The 21476-nt window shown below is 39.0% G+C and overlaps 1 protein-coding gene across 1 annotated transcript; it reads right to left on the reverse strand.

Annotated features, from left to right (window-relative positions):
* Positions 1-3366: 3366 nt before the first annotated feature.
* On the reverse strand, positions 3367-20988 carry LOC126371967 (ubiquitin conjugation factor E4 A). Its single transcript, XM_050017444.1, has 17 exons — positions 20165-20988; positions 19890-20021; positions 19317-19480; positions 18308-18487; positions 17906-18058; positions 17267-17435; positions 16301-16439; positions 15239-15433; positions 14415-14585; positions 13851-13974; positions 12856-13001; positions 11717-11866; positions 11007-11107; positions 9599-9741; positions 7663-7825; positions 6483-6687; positions 3367-6075 (listed from the first exon to the last, which is right to left on the reverse strand). Exons 1-17 carry the CDS (start codon positions 20781-20783, stop codon positions 5928-5930), a joined length of 3102 nt encoding a protein of 1033 aa, XP_049873401.1. The 5' UTR covers positions 20784-20988; the 3' UTR covers positions 3367-5927.
* Between the last annotated feature and the right edge of the window lie 488 nt (positions 20989-21476).

Below are 21476 nucleotides of genomic sequence, written 5' to 3' on the forward strand. Positions count from 1 at the left end.
ATTTTCCTTTATTAAAATTCATAAATAACAATTAAATAGAAAAAATAAAACGTTTTTGTCACCTTTAGATCTATCTTTATTTAATAATAGAATTTAATTATTTATCTTTCACCTAGGAAACTATCCAATTCCTATCCCGATGGAGATTACTTGAGTTTGTAACACAATATATTATTCAGGAATGATTAATGAAGGATACAATAATAAAAACGCATTTCATCAGACGACTTTATTATATTAAGCTGTACGTAGGTACATAATATTTGAAATAAATCTAAATTATAAATTCCACTTTAACATAAACAAATTTATCACAATGAATTAAATAAAATTGCACCTAACACGACCCCAATCAGGCTAATATTTACATTAAAGAATGAAAATTCAAATTATGTTATTCACTAACGCACCATGAGCAAAATGATATGTAAAACAAAGGTTTACGTTAAAAAAAAAACTCGACAATGCAATCTTACTTTACTGTCTTATAATATATTAGTCACATAGGTCCACAACATCCATTTTTATGTTTATAAATGCGACAGTTATGACAAAGTTTTAGGCACCTGCCATCTTTGATAAGAATCACATAATATAGTGCGTATATTTAGCACAATGCACATATGGTCGCTGTATTTTTTTTTAGACGTGACTTATTGTAGATTTGCCGGAAATGGAATTAACTACTTGGGCGGATTCATCGCAATCGGACCAGCGGTTTAGGCGTGAAAACATTACAGTCAGACAGAGTTACTTTCGTCATACAATACAAATACTACGTCCAGTATGTACCCACCTTTACTCAGATTTTGCAATCATGTGCTAAATATACGAAGCGTATAGATCAACGCCTCATAGTGAAAATCACATAAGTGCATTTTTGAAAAATCACACTCGGGTGTGATTTTTATTAACAGAACCACGAAATAGAGTTTCAATCCAGGTCAAAATTTGTGGTTGACCAGCAATGTAATTAATTCTAAGAAATCGTTGTTTTATTGAAGAAAAGGCGCTTACGTGATTTTTACTATAAGGCGACTATATTTACCGTGCTCATAGTAACTTTAAGCTATTGAAACATTGAAAACTTTGACACATACATATAGTATACGTTTATACACGGTATTACAACTATTGTAGTAGTTTTGGACAACATATAAGTGGTATGAACCAATTCATTTCCATTCCATTCGCCATGTAGTTCTTTTTATTTTGGTGCAATAAAGTATATTTAAGTATAGATTCCAGGCATAATGATGTAGCGTTGTACTTAAGTTTTTAAGGAAACCTACTGTTGACGACAGGTCGACATGGCAATCGGGGCATGAGGTGAGCCGCGGAGGCGGGGTCGCCCCGCACACCCGCACAGTCCCCGCGGCGTCTTAGTCTTAGTGTCGCACGAGTCCGTATCGCCCGCGTTTATCGATTATAATCTCGCTCACATAATTTATTACTATTGTGTTTTAAAAATGGCTACGGTTGCATCTTCGTCGCGTGTTCAAGCAAAAAAAAACAATAATTCACTCTACATAATTTAATGGGAATGGAAAATGAAATGGATGGATTTTATTATAAAAGTCGGAGATACCAGTGACGAAGATTCTTTAAGTTTTTGTAGCGATACGTTAGATGATTCAGATTAATAAATATTAACTTAAATGAAAACGTGGTATTATTTTATTCACATTTTGTTACATACATAATAAAAATATATCGATGTTGAAAACGTCACGTCACTAGAGAATTGCCATGTCGACCTGTCGTCTACATAACAAACCTAACATGATTAAAATGACATATTATTATCTTTTATCTCTTTCATACCTTAGTACACTAAAGGAGAGTCACTTTCGCACTAGGCGAAACCTACCTTTTGTCTCTTTCGTATTAAGCTGTATACCTTTAGTGCGAAAGTGTTGTACTATATATCTGTCCTGGTGTCATTCTTATCATGTAACGTTTGGACGATAATTGCGGACGTAATACAGACATGCATCATTCTGTTTTGTTCTTGTGCTGTCTTGTTACATTATCATAATGACATATAAATACACGTGTATGCCTGTAAATATATATCATTTCATTTCTATGTCCCAGTGTTTTCTCGAGTCTCTATTAAGCCCGACACAGTGGTGTTGCCATGTAATCGACTGCATATCGATTAATAAACAATTATTTTCTAAATGTCGATTTTCGATTAATCAATAATCGATTATTCGGCAACACTGGAGCACAGATTGTTTCTGGAATCATTCGGCTAGAAAGGTGTAACATTTATTAAACGGCCTGGACTGGTTAATACCACTAACAGGTAATGTCTAATCGTCGGAGATTTATACCATAGGTCTTAAATTAAAGCAGTCAGTAATGTAACATTTGAGCTGCGTACTCACTAAAGCTAGACGCTGAACTGTAGACGTGCGAATCTGAACCACAATATTGTATGAACGGTGCTTCAGTCACTACCCCTAAAGGTTCGTCAGTTGCCAAATTGATTCGTTGCGAGGTTCACTGAACCCTGGTCTTTTTTGTTGACCTGCGGCACCTTTATGTTTTTCAACTAAATATTAAAGTGTGTATATTTTAATGTTGTAAATGTATATGTGTGTCGTAGGTTTTACCTAAATGAACTTTATTATTATTATTATTATTTCAGGTTGCGAGCACATTACCTTTTGAAAATTTGTCAAAGAAATGCCTGTACCGGTGTGTGGTTTTTGCAATGAAAACGAACATTGGACTTAAGGTGACGAACCTTTTCATTCCTTGAGTTAACGTATCGCAGACGGCAAATACACCTTAATATCTTCTCTTATCTTACGTACGAGTGTGAAAAATCAGTTTTCTCGTTCGTAACATTTACTTCTCTTTCGCTTAGGTATATTACTTGCACAGTTTATAAAGAGTTTTATATGGCGTTCGGCCTAGACCCTAACGTAGTATGATTAGAAAGATAGCAGGACAGAGATATAGTACATCTCCTAGTGCGAAAGAGACGAGAGATATGTCTAATCATGCTACGTTGAATAGAGTATAACTGCATTGTTTATACATAGGTAGATGCAGATTTTATATTCAAAATAATCATCTTAAATATAATGTCATTATTTTGGGGGAATGTAAATTGCACGCATTAATATATTACGCATGTCTAGCATACGTCAATGGACGGGAGTAATCGGATGCTAATTGACAAGTTTACTGTACTATAATAGCTTCCAGGCTCTAAAAAAAAAACAAAAACATTTGATGTAACATACAGGGTGTTAGTGACGACGTAACGAAAACTTTGAGGGATGATTCAGACCATGATTCTGAGTTAATATCAAGTGGAATTTTCCATCACAAAATTCATGTTTTTTTACGTTTTTATACAGGGTACAGGGTTTTTATACAGAGTGTTAGGGACAATGTACCAAATACTGAAGGAGATGATTCAGCTTAAGATTTTGAGTTAATATCAAGAGGATTTTTTTATTATTATTTTCAGTTCTATACTTTTGCGATAGACAATTCTAGAGAAGACAATTTTAAATTCCTTGATATCCATTCAGAATCACGGTGTGAACCATACCTCAAAGTTTTCGTTACGTTGTCACTAACATCCTGTATTTTAGCAAATCAATTAGAAACCTAGTTTTGAATAATGAACAATATTATGCAAGGTTTATTTGTTTAATCTGCAACTACCTTCGACCATTTGAGCTTAGATAAATCTTTCTATTTCTATTATAACCTACAATGCCAGTCAACCATTGCACATAGCAGTACGAAATCTACTATCTACGATGTTACAAAAAGGATTTTAATATGGCGACTTAACCAACATCAAACATTTATAATTTTTAGTACTATCAGGCCTACTACGTAGATCACATTGGTCTTACAGATTGCAAGTATATTTCGTATACAGGGTGTTAGTGACATTCATTCTGGGTTGAGTCCGGGTGAGAGCCCTCAGCGCTCCCCATTTGTCCGGCCAAGTAGTTAATGCCATCTGCTGCAAATCTACAATAAGTTACGTCAAAAAAACCTGGTTTGAGTGGAATTTTCAGTAGCAAAAATAAACTGAAAATAATTAAAAAAACAAAAACAAAAAAGAACATTAAATTTCCGACAGGAAATTTCACTTGATATCAACCCAGAATCATGGTCTGAATCATCTTTCAAAGTTTTCGGTACGTTCTTACTAACACTCTGTATAATAACTGCCTATTAAATGAATCCTTAGTGTTCGTCGAAGACTTTAAAAAAGACAACACGAAAACTATTTAGTGTTTTGAAGCCGAATTACTCGTATTTTTTTTCGTATAAAGTAATTAATAGTTGTTTATATTATAAACGAGGATGTAACAACCGACCACTGTAAGTAGTTCAACAGATCTATCTTAAGAAATACAAATAATAGTATGTATTCTGGTATCTACCTACCCCAATAGGAAATACGCCGTGTCGTTGCCATATAAAATTCCCCCTCTAACTTCGTAGTTACATGCGAACATGTATAATTTGTAACGACGCGCATATACAAAGTATAATGTACAAAGTATACAAAAGTTAAGCCCTGCCTCGCCACTTGCTGGTAAAATGTCTGATAGTCTACCGGACAGGGATCTGACATCAGCATGTGCTTATCTACCAGATAAGTTCTGGATAGGGTACCAGACAATTATCAGTAAATGGTGAAACAAGCTCTCATTCCTTTATGCGGTCCATTATGAACTGACGATTGGCATCAGTTCATTTTATCTCTTATTACGAAGACGAAACAACTTAAATTACCTATATTGCAACATGTGCGCAAAACTAATAAGTTTTAATTCTAAAAAAAATATATATTTGAAAACCGAACCGATAAAGTTAAACAATTCGGTGCGACACAACAGAGTCGTGATACAACTTTAACTAGTATAGATAGATAGATAAAATACTAACTAATTTTATCTACAGTTTAATCGTCATTTCATAATGGGCTAATAGGCCTCCTTCAACTGACATTGCTTTTAGGCCCTAAGGGCTTGTTCAGACAGAAAGTGGTCAGGAGTTCGAGCGTTTCGCGTTCGCTATGTTGACGCTACATAGACATACCCACATGCCGGGAAATATAACATTATACAACAAAGAACGCGGAACGCTCAAAGCCATGATCGCTTACTGTCCGATAGAATCCAACATAGTTTTGACATTATCCTAGAGCGAATAACGGTTATGGCTAATATATAAACTAGTAACACCCCGTGGTGTTAGTTACATCGTAACGAATACTGAGGGGGATGATTGAGACCATGACTCTGAGTTGATCTCAAGTGGAATTTTCCGTCGCAAAATTCATGGTTTTTTTTTCAAGTACGTAAATGAAATCGTAACGAATACTGAGAGGGATGATTCAGCTCATTATTCTGAATCGATATCAAGTGGAATTTTCTGTCGGAAAATTCATGAAAATTTTAGTGTTTTTTTAAATTATTTTCAGTTCCATACTTTTGCGACGAAAAATTTCACTTGATATTAGATCAGAATTATGGTCTGAATCATCTCTCAAAGTTTTCGTTACGATGTCACTAACACCTTGTATACTTCCCAAAAGAATCTCCTTCCAACGTCAGACGTCTTCCAAAAATGAAATATAAGAATTCAAATTCAAAATTAACTATAAATGTCTTGATGGCCAGTGACATACATCAGTACCTACCGATGCGTAAATTTAGTTTTGTCGCGCTTCGGTTACTCGCTCTATAGTGATGTCCAAACCAAGCGGCTCAGTCATGAGCAATATAATGCACCCACTTTAGGACTCTGTCGCGCTAACAAATTTAACATTGCAGTGAGACTTTCAGTGCAATTTGACAAAGAAAAATCATGTGACATGGTATCAAAGTGTATGCATATTGAACTCGTGACAGTTCGACATTATATATACCTACAGTTTATTCGGTAGGTCGAGCCTGTCCTGTGTTGCGGCGTTGTTCCGCAATCCACGCGTGAATACGCTCCTTTAGTTCCGTGTTGGACTTCACTTGATCCATTGAAAGAGGCGACCGGTTAAACGGATCGGATTGGTCACTTAACAGATGCCTGCAATGGAAAATAATAATGCGTTATGTTTCATAGATCGAGGAAAATGATTTGTGTGTTGTAAAGCTATTTGTGAGTAAAGTAACTTGTCTTTCACTTATATTTCTGCCTATCCCATTGGGGATAACAGGACGTGGTTATATAGACCATATTAAAGCCATTGTCTATATATCCAGTTCAATTTTTAAGCTCTAATTACCTGAATGTCCGAAAGTAAGATGATCCGTGCTTCGGAAGGCACGTTAAGCCGTTGGTTGCGGTTATTACTTACTGATGTCATTATGTAGTCCTTACATGAGCCATGTTACAGGCCTCTGGCGGCTCAATAATAACCCTGACACCAGGGCTGATGAGGTTGGTATTCCACCTTACAACCCACACGATAAGAAGATATGTTACTTATATACCTGGCGATAGTGGTGCGGTCTACAGTGGTGCGCGAGCTGGGCAGTATGACGGGGTCGAGCATCAGCGTGCTCATGATGGGGTCAAGGAACTCATCAGGCGCGTTGGCCAGTATCTCTTCGTCGCGCTGGCGTTGTTCCGCGTACGTTGCGACCCGCGCCGCCACCTCTTGAAGCGAGCCGATGAGGCCGCCGCCGCCGATGCGCACTTGAATATATAAAAATGTAATAAATTATGTATATATATAAAAAAGACCAAAGTATCTCGCAAGATGCGAGGATAGCTATTCACAATGCAATACTTGTCCCTATGCTGAAGTACGGTAGTGAACGTTGTGTATGGCAGAAGCATGAAAATAGGATTAATGCCGTAGAAATGAGGTCATGTTGCGAGATGTGTGTCAGGATCGAAACAAATGGAATTCCATAGTCTCGGCTTACCCCGGTGGGAAATAGCTCGGAAACAGCCCAATACAAGCTTGATTTACCTAAGCTAGCATGCTAGTCAATTCAAATTCAAAAATATCTTTATTCAGTAGGTAACATTATTACACTTTGAATCGTCATTTTTTACACAACGAACGTCTCATCCGCCTAAAACTACTGCAGCTTCTCACAACTTGTATAGCCGGGGAAACGAAGCTGCAAGAAAAACCTCGGCACAGGGCCCTCATCATCATCAGCCCATTAACGTCCTCACTGCTGGGGCACGGGCCTTCCCTATGGATGGATAGGGAGATCGGGCCTTAAACCATCACGCGGGCCCAGTGCGGATTGATGGTTATTAACGACTGCTAATGCAGCCGGGACCAACGGCTTAACGTGCCTTCCGAAGCACGGAGGAGCTCGAGACGAAAACTTTTTTTTTTTGTGGTCACCCATCCTATGACCGGCCTCTGCGAAAGTTGCTTTACTTCAACAATCGCAGACCGAGCGCGTTAACCGCTGCGCCACCGAGCTCCTCCTCTTCCTTCTCGGCACAGGGCCCTAGACGTTCTTTTAAAATAACATACATACATACATAAACTCACGCCTATTTCCCACCGGGGTAAGCAGAGACTATGGAATTCCATTTGCTTCGATCCTGACACACTTCTCTTGCTTCCTCCACATTCATCAATAAAATATGATTATACAATTGAGTAATTGTACGAGTAGGATGTATATGCTAGTATTGGTTTACCTAGGACGGTCTCAGCCAGCGTGAAGAGCTGCGGCGAGTAGGAGCGGCCGTCGTCGGACACGGCGGCGCAGAACCGCGGGTTGTTGCCCAGCTCCACGTACATGCGGCAGATGTCCAGGACCGTGCTCGCCGGGTCGAACTCGAACTCCTTCATGTCTTTCACCTGAAATGACACAACATAATATGCTCACGACTATACCCTTTATTTTGACAAGACTTGACGAGATTTGCCTCGGACAAGATCAACATCAAACAATTAAAGCACATAATAACGGGTTCTTACCGCGTTTAAATGGGGATATGAGACTCCCAATATTTCGACACTGTTGCAAGTGCCGAAAAAATGAAGAAAAAATAAAAGTGAAGTGTGTAAAAAACTTGAAACGGCCTAATGTGGTGAAAAAACGTGAGGACACAGTGAGTGCGGTTTGTCGTAGTGAGTTTCGTGCGAGTTCAGATGGTTCCGAACATTCCGATATCAAAAACATAAACAAGCGGCAAAGAAAGAGGGTAGACAGATATGTCTGCCCGTAGAAAATTATGGATCTACCTACTCCACTCCAATCTCATCAGTCATCCCGTGATCATGGCACTTGCAACAGTGTCGAAATATTGGGAGTCTCATATCCCCATTTAAACGCGGTAAGAACCCGTTATTATGTGCTTTAATTTTGACGAGATTTGCCGCGGACGAGATCAACATCAAACATATATAATTTTTAGTACTATCAGACCTACTACGTAGATCACATTGGTCTTATAGATTGCAGGTATATTTCGTATACAGGGTGTTAGTGACATTCATTCTGGGTTGAGTCCGGGTGAGAGCCCTCAGCGCCTCAGCGTAGTTAACTGCTTGGCCGGACAAATGGGGAGCGCTGAGTGCTCTCACCCGGTACAAAATTTAAGACAACAGCAGGTAGCATTCTCCACGCTAATTTTTTAGGGGAATATAGGGCAGTGGTTTACCTCTTGCACTGACGCGAGTGAGTGCGCCCAGAGTAGACTATATCAAAGTCGTACTGGAACTCCTTGTGCAGTAATCGTAAATTTAGGGTTTTTTTTGACGTGACTTATTGTAGATTTGCCGCGGATGGCATTAACTACTTGGCCGGACAAATGAGGAGCACTGAGGGCTCTCACCCGGTACAAAATTTAAGATAATAGGCCTGAGGGTGCCCAGTTGGGCGCAAACGTCGGCTCAGGGCGTCGTCTGAGTGGAAGAATATTATATAGATACGCGCTGAATGAGGGAAATCGTCGACCACGCCGGCGGGGTCGGTATCGGGGTTCTGAAGTGTTTGCAGTTACGAGCTGATTGGCCGCCTCTATGGCTAGATTATATCTCTATGGTAATAAGAGGTAGGAATTATAATTAAAAATGACATAACAAAGAGTACGGCATTTGACCACATTTATAGATGATGACATACGTGTGTATATATAGATATACACAGATATATACATTTCTATAGAATTTGTATCGTTTTGACGTTTCTTAAAACTTGTCTTCTCACTGCTTGTGGCTCTACCCACCCCATAAGGGATTATGGGCGTAAGTTTAAGAACGATGTACAACATAATACACACAGAAAATCTTCTTCTATTGTGTGGGTTGTTAGGTGAATTACCAACCTCATCGGCCCTGGTGTCAGGGTTACTATTGACCCGCCAAAGGCCCTTGCGTGGCTCATGTAACGATTACTCACTTACATCAGAAGTACTAACCGGGACCAACGGATTACGTGCCTTTCGAAGCACGGATCATCTTACTTTCGTACAATCAGGTGATCAGCATGTAGTCTCCACGGGGATTCGAACCCGGGACCCCCAGATCGTGAGCCCAGCGCTCAACCACTGTACCACAGAGGCCGTTGTGTACACAGACAATGCCTTATAATATCTCGATTTAAAGCACGGGAAAAGGATTACTAACCTTAAAATTCTTCTTATTAGGCCCGACTAAATGCAGTAAGAAATAGTTGAGCATTGAGGCGATACGCTCAACCAGTGTTGGGTGGCAGAAGACGTACGGCGCATGCGCGGTGAGGCGCACCAGTGTCCGGATGGTGTCCCGACCTACGATAAACGATAGTTTATTTGATAACATGCCACACAAGACGTAAAATTTAATCATTTCTTTAAATTAGTTAACAATATAGTTATTTTATACTACTTCTCCTCTCGTGTGGATTGTGAGATCAATGACTGAGCTCAACAAACCTGGTGTCAGGGTTACTATTAAGTGGCCAAAAGTCCCTGACATGGCTCTATTATGATGGTTATTTTTATTAATTTGTATAATCATACATAATAAATAAGTTTCAGCTTCACTGCTGGGCACAGGCCACTCTTAAATCAACTGGAATGAAGCATCCACCACGCTGCCCCACTTCGTGTTGGCGAAATTCATTGAAAAAAAAAAAAACTTTTTTTTTCGTGTGGGTTGTAAGGGTAATGACAAAGGCCGTTGACATAGCACATGTAATGACTACGTAGGTTGACTGCGACGTAACAGCAGGGATCTACGGCTTAACGTGTTTGACAATTTACGGAATCATCCTACATTCCAACTAGTAAGGTCTGGTAAGGTCGTTGTTGTCTATTCTTTCCCACAAATTCTATTCCTATTCCTTTATCGTTAATACAATTTCCTATTTTTATTTCTTCTATTTATCTTGCACTGGGGTAGTTTCCTAGGTCAAAGATTTTTTTTTTGTCTTTATATTAGTAAGTATAATTGTTCTTGTAATTTCATAAGATTTGTACGCGTATGTAGGTATGTCTATCTGTAGTATTATACACTGCATGTATCCTTATCGTAGTAGGTCAGCTGGAAGAAATCTCTTTTTTAGAGATAAGCTTACCTGTACTGTCTGATTTCTTTGTGTGTTTCTTTCTGTGTTCTATTGTGTACAAATAAATAAATAAAGATAAACTATGAAATTCTGATTACTGAATAAGAACAGATCTAAAGGTGACTAAAAACATTTTCCTTTTTCTATTTAAATTATTTATGAATTTTAATAAAGAAAAATATAATAATAAGTGCGACATTTTGTCACATTTTTCTCTGACGTCACAGGTTGCTTTTTCATACAAATTCCATAGGAATTTCGTGTTTTGACGTTTAGTAAAAATTAACTGATTTGATATAGTTGGAAACTACCCTAGATATCTTCTCCTAGTTTAAGTTTAACTCCCTCCCGGTCCGCTGGGAGAAATTTCTACTGGAAATAAGCTGAAGCGTTTGTCTGTGTTAGTCTAATTGTCTCTATGTCCTGTTTTGTGTACAAAACTGCAAATAAACTCGAAACAAACTATAGATTAAATAATGTAATTACCTAATATGTTGTCGAAGCGTGCCAACATGCCGATGTGGGAGAGGTTTGAGAGGTTTTGCTCGCGTTCCTGCGCTGATAGACTCGACCACGCCCCAGATTCCCTGGGAAATAGCAAATGATATACTTTATTTACACAGATGGCTCGACCATTACAGACGGCGAAACGGCTCACCAGCTCTTACGTTGGTCTAACAGAAAGCTGGGTGAGGCGTAGGTACTTAGTAGGTAGTTTATCTTGCGATGGACGTACCTCTGACTGCTCCAATTGGGAAATAGTCGTGAGTTTGAATCCGGCGCTAAACTCCGCATACATTTATGACGTCATCTCATAATATATTACAACTGTGCGGTTATAACATACGGTCACGAGCATTAATATGTATACACTTTGGTACCATGTCACATTAACTTTTTTGACAAATTGAACTGTAACTCTCACTAAATATCAAATATGTTAGTGCGACAGAATCCTAAAGTGGGTACATTATAATGCTCACGACTAAACATACATGGTGTTAGTGACACCGTATCGAAAATTTTAGGGATGATTCAGACCACGATTCTGCATTGATATCAAGCGGATATTGTCATTTATTTTTACGTCACATTATGATTGTTTGAATAAAGTAACAAATAACAATTTGTCTGTGGCAAATGCGCAAGTCGCACGAAGCCAAAACCTAAAAAAAATAACAATGATGTAGACTTACTGTGCAGTCTGCATGGTGCGTATCTGCGCCATGTTTCCTAGGGCCTCGTCTAGGAGGAAGATGGCATCGTTCATGAGCAAGTTGACGAAGCGCAGGAAAATTGGTGGGTGTACTGCTTCCATGTTCGATTCCGCTTCTTTAGCTAGACGACTGCAAGTGAAATAGGGAAAATGAAAATAACATTATTAGTTGTCATCTGCCACAATAAAATCGTGGTATTCTATTCATATTATAAAGAACATTATGTAGTGTTGGACGATCGCCCGGGTCAATCTAACTTTTAAGATTTATTTAATCATAACATACATTTGGCCCGGTTCCTGCACACACCTCCTAATTTTATTTTAAGTTATACCCGTCATTTTCTTACCGCCGAAAAGAAAAGGACGATTGACAACTGTTAATTTTAAAATGAATGAGTGAATGAATGAAAAACCCGGCCCAAAAAAAATTGGCATCTCGCTGATATGCAACGCGTTTGACGTGTGCTGTCAAATTAATTCTGTCGGGTTATTGGCCTTGGGTTTTTTAAATCTCTGTCTAAAATTTACATGTGTTCCATAAATTGATGGTAAATGTTTGTAAATGTGCTGGAAATAACATACAATGAGGAAATAATATATTGGCCTAGTCACAGGAACATACATCCATCACAAGATGAAATAAGTGCCCACGATTTACCTGAGTTTTCTTTTATATCAACGTTTGTGTGCTGGAAATGTGTGTGAAATAAAGTCCTATTCATTCAGCATTTGTTTATTTACTTTTAGGAAGATTTAAGCTGAATAGTACACTAAATGAAATTACTGGTAATACAGTATATGACTGGGTCAAAGATAAATTATAATATGCTAATCTAGAAATAGAAGCCAGTAAAAGATGATCAAAATTAAATCTCATTTTGCTTTTCGACTTATTATCGAATTTTATTTACGAATTAAGTAACAATGAGTACAATGTTTGACCGCTTTTATTGATGACGTTAAAGGACAGTATTTCCATACAAAGTCCAAAGAAATTTTTCGTTTTGACGTTTCGTAAAAAGTATCTCATTTGACTAGGTTGTCAAGTAGCCTATTACAAATCTCCACCTATAGGCGAGAAAAAAAATGACAGACCATAGACAATCCAATACATACGTGAAGGCGTCCCGATGCTCCTGCATGGCCCAGAGGAAGTCCATGACGAGGTACATGGGCCGGCGGTAGTTGAACTTCTGCTCGAACTGCACGCTCTGCCCCGTCATCTCTATGCCCACGAACACGTCCAGCAAGCACGAGACCAACTGAGATACGTACAACATACCTTATGAGTTAGTTTCTGAGGTCAACATTTTTTTTTCTTTAGCCTATCGTGTCCTACTGCTGAGAAAAGGTCTCCCCTCTTTTCTTCCTACTACTTACTTCATACCAGTGGCGGTCCTAAGGCGGTGCGAACGGTGCGAGGGGGCGGGGGGGGGGACCACCCTGGCTGGCAGCCCCGGATCTACAGGGAAGTAATTTTGATTGGGCACACCTGCCGTGTGAATTAGACCTCTTAGCGGCCACATAATATTATCATATATTATCATATATCAGTAAACGATATTTTTAAAAGATTTGATTAGATATATTTTGGTGGCCGTAAACGAATCGAAAAAAAAAATGTATTTTGAGGAGCGCCGTGCCACTGTGAAGTCTCGCACCACCTAAATATTTTGCTAGGGCCGCCATTGCTTCATACTATGACATTGGATAAAGAACAATACTGTGTGTAGAACAGCACCAATGTGTACCGGACGCGGAGATAGATTTACCTTTCCCCCTCTGCGTCTTAGTCTAGTCTATATGGCCGTGAGAAGAAAGGGGGAACAGTCTTTCTCGCTCGCTCTTACTCTCATATGGTAAGAATGAGATTTTAGTATGGAGTGTCCTGGATAGAAAAGTGAGGAGGAGCCAAATTCAACAAATTTGTTCATTGTAGCCTAGCCGGAGTTTTCATGTACATATTTCATACTAATCGCGTTTTAATAAAAAGCTATCTTAATAGGGTATATGACAGAGTCAAAGATAAATTACAACCTACTAATCCAGAAATAGCTGCCAGTCTAAAATGATCAATAATCTAAATGTTACAGTACACGTTTTCGTTATACCTGTAATCTATGAGGATGTTCTTTGAAAAGTTGTTCCCTGTAGAATGAGGCTAAGCTGCTCAGCGGCTGTTGGTCGTCGGGATGGTTCGGCAACATCGCTTCTAGACACTCGGCCAGTCGCGCTCTGTAACGTTACACCGGAAATATATTGATTTTGTAAACTTTTTCTTTTTTTTATGTTAGGTTATGTATATAGGTTAGGTATATATTTCTGTAAGTATGTTATATATTTATTTGCATGTATTTATTGGTAAGTTGTACTTATAGTTTGTACCCGCAATCTTTCAATATTTTTTTTACATTTTTCCTCACCTTATGGTTGTCTGGAAGAAATCGCTTTAAGCGATAAGGCCGCCATTTGCCATGTACTTAGTTAAGAGTCTTTTTGTAATTATTTATTTTTATTTTGGTGCAATAAAGTGTATTTGTATTGTATTGTACTTTCTTTTTTTCTTTTCTTTTTAAACTTTAAATAAAATAAAGGAAGAATAAATCGTAATCGTCCAGAGTCATCTCTGACTCAGATTCGGTTGTAAGTGCCGTGCGGCCCAAGCGGTCTCTTACCTCAAGTGCGGGTTGTAAGTGCGGCCCGAGTCACCCATGAAGGTGATCACAAGCGTGAGCGCCGGCTGCAGCAACCCGGCGATGTCCGCCTCCTCCGTGATCGCGCCCACTGTGCGCCGCGCCATTGTGATCAGCACCACTATATTTTCCAGAACGAACTCTGGTATGCACCTGTGTATAAAAATATGAATTATCAGTAATTCGAAAAATAGGTAATTAAATTATGCCATTACAATCGGGCACCTTTTATACCATATACACAATTGTCCTTATTTAATATACTATACGTACGGGGATACCTCACGCACATATAGGCAGAAAATATGTATGCGTAGCTATCATACAAATGCAATGGTTTCGATCACCGGGCCATTATTAAATATTGGCCCCGATTCCTGCAGACACCTACTAATTTTACTTTAAGTTATACCTTTTCTTTTATACGGATAAGAAAATGACGGATTACAGGAATTAGCACCATTATATCGGCTATCAATATTGTATGTGAATTGTAAATTGATGTATCTAGATATATCCGAAGAAGAAGCACATAACATAACATAGCGTCACGACTCACGCCTATATCCCGAAGGGGTAGGTAGAGGAAGAAGTACGATTATTTATTCTGGGCATAAATATATTTCTATTAACACGCTTCTCGGTTTCAGCTGAAAATCAGCGCTATTATGTTGAGATAGATAGATAAAATACTTTATTGAGCACAATGGACACAAAATACAGAGATAAAGACAACATATACAGAAAAGCACAACAGGCGGCCTTATTGCTCATGCAGCAATTTAAGGTTTTATTTGATTTGTTACCTCAGAGTGTCAGGCGCGGGCGTGGTGATAGGCATGTGGACTGGGACGACGGTGGTGGGCGCGTAGCTCGCCTGCGGCGACTCCGGGTCCGGTCGGATGGCCACCTGCACCAGCCACGTGCAAGCTGTAGCCTGCAGCCGGTGCAAGTTTGTCAGCATGTCTTTCTCGAGAAGCGCGCAGCGGAGACTCACGAACCTGAGGATTTTGTGCCAGTTATTTCAACACATACATAAATACATGCTCGTATTCCCCGAAGGGGTGGGCAGAACTACAAATAATCAAGAAACTATGTGCAGCCACTTTTGATACATAGTCCTAAGGTGGATAATGATAAACCAACAGTAGTAATAGACTTGCACACAAGGTTAAGTATGTTACATAACAGAGCATCACTACTTTATCCCACGAAGGGGTTGGCAGAGTTGTATAGTATACCCAACATTGTGTCTGTCCGAATAGACACCACTTTATCATTATGTTCGATAGTTTTTCTAAAATTGTATAATTTCATACTTTCTATAGTAATTTATTGTTTTGACGGTTAGTAAAATGCTCTGTTCCTGTTGAAATCTTACTGTTCACAGTAACAGACAGTACAGACACTATCGTATTCGAATCTCGGTGAGGTAAACTTAACTCAGCCGCTGGTGGGGAGCGGAGAGTTGCCGTTCTATACATAGTATTATTCATTATTGTATGCTACACGGTCTTCTTCTTCTATTGTGTGGGTTGTGAGGTGGAGTACCTACCTCATCAACCCTGGTATCAGGGTTACTATTGAGCCGCCAAAGGCTCCTGACATGACTCATATAACGACTACGTACATACATCAGTAAGTAGTAACCAGGACCAACGGCTTAACGTGCCTTCCGAAGCACGGATCGTCTTACTTTCGGACAATCAGGTGATCAGCCTGTAATGTCCTAACCAAACTAGGGGCCACAAAGTATTTTTTTTGTGATATGTCCCCACCAGGAATCGAACCCAGGACCTCCGGATCGTGAGCCCAACGCTCAACCACTGGACCACGGAGGCTACACGGCAGAAGGTAATGTAAGTTACTTGGTCATGAGATGGTGCGCCCGCTGGCGCATGGGCTCGACGAGGTGGTGCGCGGCGGCCGCCACGTCGCTGAGCGCGCGCTGCGCCCGCCCCAGCTCCTGCCCCGAGCGCCACAGCTTCTCCGCGCACACGCGCACGCCTGCGCACACATAACACAGCGTATACAGGCTGTTACTGACACGGATGATTCAGCTTATGATTCTGAAGTGAAGTGGAATTTTCCTTAGTGTGAAGTGGAATTTTCCTTAAGATGAATTAACTTAGTATGTGCCGTAACCGAGGTTCACACCGTCGTATCGTAGTTTGAGAAGCAAGCCGGTGTTCCGTAGTGACTAGTCACACTGCGCACACAAACATTCATTATTGCAACAAGTCATCACAGACCTTTATAAGTCTGTGGGTTTCTGCCGAAGCGGAGACAAGATGAGACGAGCAGGAATCGGCTACTCATCGAGAGGGAGAGAGGGACAGAGCGATTTTGTCTCGCTCTCTCACATGCTGTGGTTGATTGACTTCGCAAGCTATCCTTTCCGTTTTGGCGGAAACGTCCCCTCACACCGGGGTTGGTGAGATCCGTCATCAATCTTACAGCTCACCAAAGTTGTTTGTTCTATGTATGATTAATAAGAGATGAAGGGAAAAATCTACGATGCTTATTAACCCAGGCTTTTAGAAGTCGAAATGAAATGAAATGATACTTTTTTCGCCGACGCAAGTATAACGTCTGCGATGAGTTACTTTTCTAACACATAAGTCACTCTGCTCTGTGTGAGGGCACGCTAAGCCGTTGGTGGCTAGCAGCCGTAACAAACATTTCCACCAACGCGCAACTGGAGTATATTCCATACACCCTCCGATTGTTTAAGGGGAGGCGTGTGTCCAGCACTGCGACGTATATGGGCTGTTTATGTTTAGCTAGTCATCCATTAAATAGATACACCAGAAAAAAACAAGAGTACTACCAACCTAAATCAATGCATTTCTGTGTCATGAAGAAACATTCGGTGACGAAGTTGTAAGTCTCCGCTGTAGGCCTCTTGACAGACTGTCCGTCTTCCCCTTCCCTGAGCGGCAGCAGACAGGTCTCGTTGTGGAGGCAGTCCAGGTGTACCGATTTAGCTGCACACTCTTCGGGCTGAAATTATGAAACATGTTTCAGAAAAGGCGAGTTTCTTGTTTCTTGTGGGGAGGAGTTTCTTGCGAATTTGTGGTGTATCCACAACAAAAGGATAAGTGTGTCATGATGTCTCGTCCTTAAATGATTAGAAGTTTATTTATTGGCACCGTGGCCCAATGGTTGAGCGTTAGGCTCACGATCTGGAGGTCCTCGGTTTGAATCCCAGTGGGGAAATATCACAAAAATTTCTTTGTGATTCCTAGTCTGGTTAGGACATTACAGGCTGATCACCTGATTGCCGAAAGTAAGATAATCTGTGCTTCGGAAGGCACGTGAAGCCATTGGTCCCGGTTACTACTTATTGATGTAAGTAGTTGTTATATGAGTCATGTCAGGGGCCTTTGGTGGATCAATAGTAACCCTGGTGTCAGGCCAGGGTTGATGAGGTTGGTAATCCACCTCCAAAATCACTGTACAATGATACTTACCGTTACTGCGCCGTATGTGGGGTCAATTTTGAGTGACTTCGGGTCATCGGCTGTGGTGCAGAATGGCTGGCAGAGCTGCAGCAGAACTGCTCCCAAGTTTAACATGAAGCCGTCTGACACACATGTCAATGTTGCTGGACTGATTTCACCAGCCTTTACGAAAGAAAATTGATATTATTAGAAAATTTTATGAAATTGATGATATGTATTGTATTGTAACCAAAGTCTGAATTTAAAGGTATTTGTTTGTAGAAAAAAAATGTAAAGGCATTATACACAAGATTTGACTATAAAATTCAACATCTTTGTCAATGGATTACAGGAAGTTATTTTCAATCATACATTAAATACAGTTGAAAAAAAGCAAGGCATAGCCAAGTTATTGATTAAATATTATTTTACCTGAACATTCCAAAGCTTGCCTCTGGCAACATTGGTCTTGAGACATTTTCCGATCCAAGTAAGCAATCTGTTTCTCATTTGTGGACCTCCTTTTAGCAGAGATAGGAATATTTTGTGCATATTATTTGTGAGATGAGATGAAGCATTCCACACTGACGACTCCATCATTGAGGTTGCAGCCTGAAATATTATGAAGACTTTTTGAAGATTTTGTTTTGTGTTCATAATAAAACTATAACATATGGATTTGTATCATCATTAGCCCATTAACGTCCCCACTGCTGAAGCACGGGCCTTCCCTATGGATGGACAGGGAGATCGGACCTTAAACCATCACGCGGGCCCATTGAGGATTGATGGTTATTAACGACTGCTAATGCAGCCGGGACCAACGGCTCGAGATGAAATTTTTTTGGTCACCCATCCTACGACCGGCCTTTGCGAAAGTTGCTTAACTTCAACAATCGCAGACCGAGCACGTTTACCGCTGCGCCACCGAACTCCTCTGGATATGTATATGGGGCATAATCTACCATACTATTTCACTGCAGATTGGTGGCCAGTAGTCAACCCATTTTAAGAGTTTTTAAACTGCCTAGGAGAAAGGCCTCACATGATATCCTAAATTATATTAAGCAGCATACAGAATTAAAAGAGAAAGGCGAAACTTGGATATAGTTGAGTCTTTGTACTGTAAACACATTATAACAGTCACAATGACAAGGCAAAATTTTAAAGATTTTTTACAATGATAGTGAAGGCTTTTCCATGTATATTCTTGATGTGTATCAAGAATTAAGAACCACTGAAATACACACATACATTACTTTATCCTAATCTTAAATAATTATTAATAATACGCATTAAGGCCTCCTATTGTACTCTTTCTATTTCTGTTTTGTAATTCCTGTTGTGCAATGAAGTATTTGTGATGTTATGTTGTGTAATGATGTAGTCATAAATCTAGATGATAACTGCAATAACAAATTGCATGATGCCGCTAACTCACCTGATCCATTGGGTTATCAAAGAACTCATGTAAAGAAATAGCTGTCCTCGGTAGTACAGATAAGCTTAATAGAGCACCTATGACCGAATCTTGATACAGCCTTCCATTTGTTTCAATCTTTGGTTCACATGATTCCATCAGTATTGGAGCTAAGTTTGGATTGTCTGAGAAATTGACAATGAATTACATTGATGAACAGGATTCTTTTTTTTTTCTTTAAAAATTTCTTTTACATTTATTTGTTTCATCACAATTGGGTAGTTTCCTAGGTGAAAGATAAATTACGAAAAAAGAAAGATCTAAAGGTGACAAAAAAGGTTTCTTTTTTCCTTACTTTTTACCTTATTTATGAGTTTTCATAAAGAAAAATTGAATAATAAGTGCAACATTTTGACACTTTTTCTATGACGGCACAGGTTGCTTTGTTGTTGTTCACAAAAATTCCATAGCAATTTTGTGTCTTGACGTTCAGTAAAAAGTAACTGATTTGAGTAGTTGGAAACTGCTCTATTACTCATATGAGAATAGCAAATGTCAGCAGTTTAAATAAGCTAATATGAAATTTATACTTACTAGCAAAAAGTTGTATTGAAGGTAAAACATAAATTGGTAGGTTGATTATGTTTGATTTGTTGACATCTGTGTGAATTCTCTTTAGAACAGGCAGCATAACTTCTTTTAGCTGCTCTTGTACTCCTTCTTCCCCTTAAATCAAACATTACAATGTAAATATAGGTTTTTAAATAAAATGCCTGAATGTTAAGGAAACTGAATGTGTGGATATGAGAGTTTACCTACTTGAATATAGAGTTATTAAACTTAAGATTCCATAATATACATTTTTTTACCTTCCAAAACAAATGCTTTCACAATATCCATGAAGAAAGTGTGGCTTTGTGGATCAACATGTTTTAATAATTCCACCAACTGCACAGCAAAATCTTGGCCCTCAAAGAGAGCCGGCTGTTTCAATGCTGTTACTGCATTCCTGAATATCAGCTCTCGCATTTTATCCAGTGCATTCCTCATACCAACCATGTGATCAAAACTCTGCAGATTTTGAATAGAGCTGAATAGGTATGGAAACACTTGCTTCTGCACCACATGCTCCTTGAAACTCAGGCTTGATTTAGGAATAACAGTGGCCTCAACTTCAGGTAACAATAACCTTTCAAATAGAGCTTGCTCCAGTGCCTCCAGGTCAATATTAACTCGAGGTTTCATAGCCTCAGCCAGCTCCTCCAGATAAACAAGCTGTCTGTCAGCCCCGTCCACAGCCCTAGGATTAATTGTGAAGTGAAAAACATTCTCAACAATATTATTTATCATTTCTATTTCGGCGTCTTCCTGCGATTGTTTGGACGTGACGGCTATCGCTGGGCTTTCAGCATACTCCGCATTACTCTGACTCTTCGCTTCTGACACTCCTAATAACCCAGCAAAGGGATTATTGGGCTCGGACATCATTACAAGTCTTTGTGTACATAAACATTAACAGGCTAGTTTTAATCACATTAATTCACATTTTAATCATCTAAGACGTTAATTTACTCAGTGCTCCACTTCATAGGATCAGTCTTAAATGAAATATTATCACAACAAAATTAAATTTTGTATTTTTGTATTAAAATGCTGACTTATCACAAATTGATAAAAATGACACTGACAGACATTTGACAGGCATATTCTTCAGTTTACGAATAATAACTATAAAATTAATAGTCTATGGATTAATTTAATTCAGTTTATGAATATTTTTCTTCGCTTCTCCAGTAATATTCCTGATAGTGCCCCTTATCTTGTATGATTCTTAAATCGCTTTTCATTACAAAATTTATGAAATTTATTAGAAATATATTACAAAAGATAATTTTAATATTCTTATAAGTAGCAAAACAGCACTTTAATAATTGTATTTATTTAACAGCAACACCAAAAACTATTACATTGTTTTGTTGTTTTTAAATTTATTTATGAAAGTCTTAGGGGTATGTTTCGTGTATTTATGATTTTAATTGACGTAAATAATAATTTATGAATTTTAATACTATTATGTATGGATAAAAGAAACATGAAATTAATAAGTATATCTGATGACAGGAAATATAATCAAAGGTTATAAAGATTCCAATAGATGGCAGGCAAAATCGACGTCAGCGC

This window comes from Pectinophora gossypiella, chromosome 13 (assembly GCF_024362695.1).
Source record: "Pectinophora gossypiella chromosome 13, ilPecGoss1.1, whole genome shotgun sequence".
NCBI classification, from domain to species: Eukaryota; Metazoa; Arthropoda; class Insecta; order Lepidoptera; family Gelechiidae; genus Pectinophora; species Pectinophora gossypiella.

Coding starts and splice junctions, on each gene's coding strand:
- LOC126371967 (XM_050017444.1), bottom strand. CDS start 20,783: ATGATGTCCGAGCCCAATAATCCCTTTGCTGGGTTATTAGGAGTGTCA. Junction 13,975..14,414: donor ACTTACAACCCGCACTTGAG/GTAAGAGACCGC, acceptor GTAACGTTACAG/AGCGCGACTGGCCGAGTGTC. Junction 6,688..7,662: donor GCTGGCTGAGACCGTCCTAG/GTAAACCAATAC, acceptor TATATATTCAAG/TGCGCATCGGCGGCGGCGGC.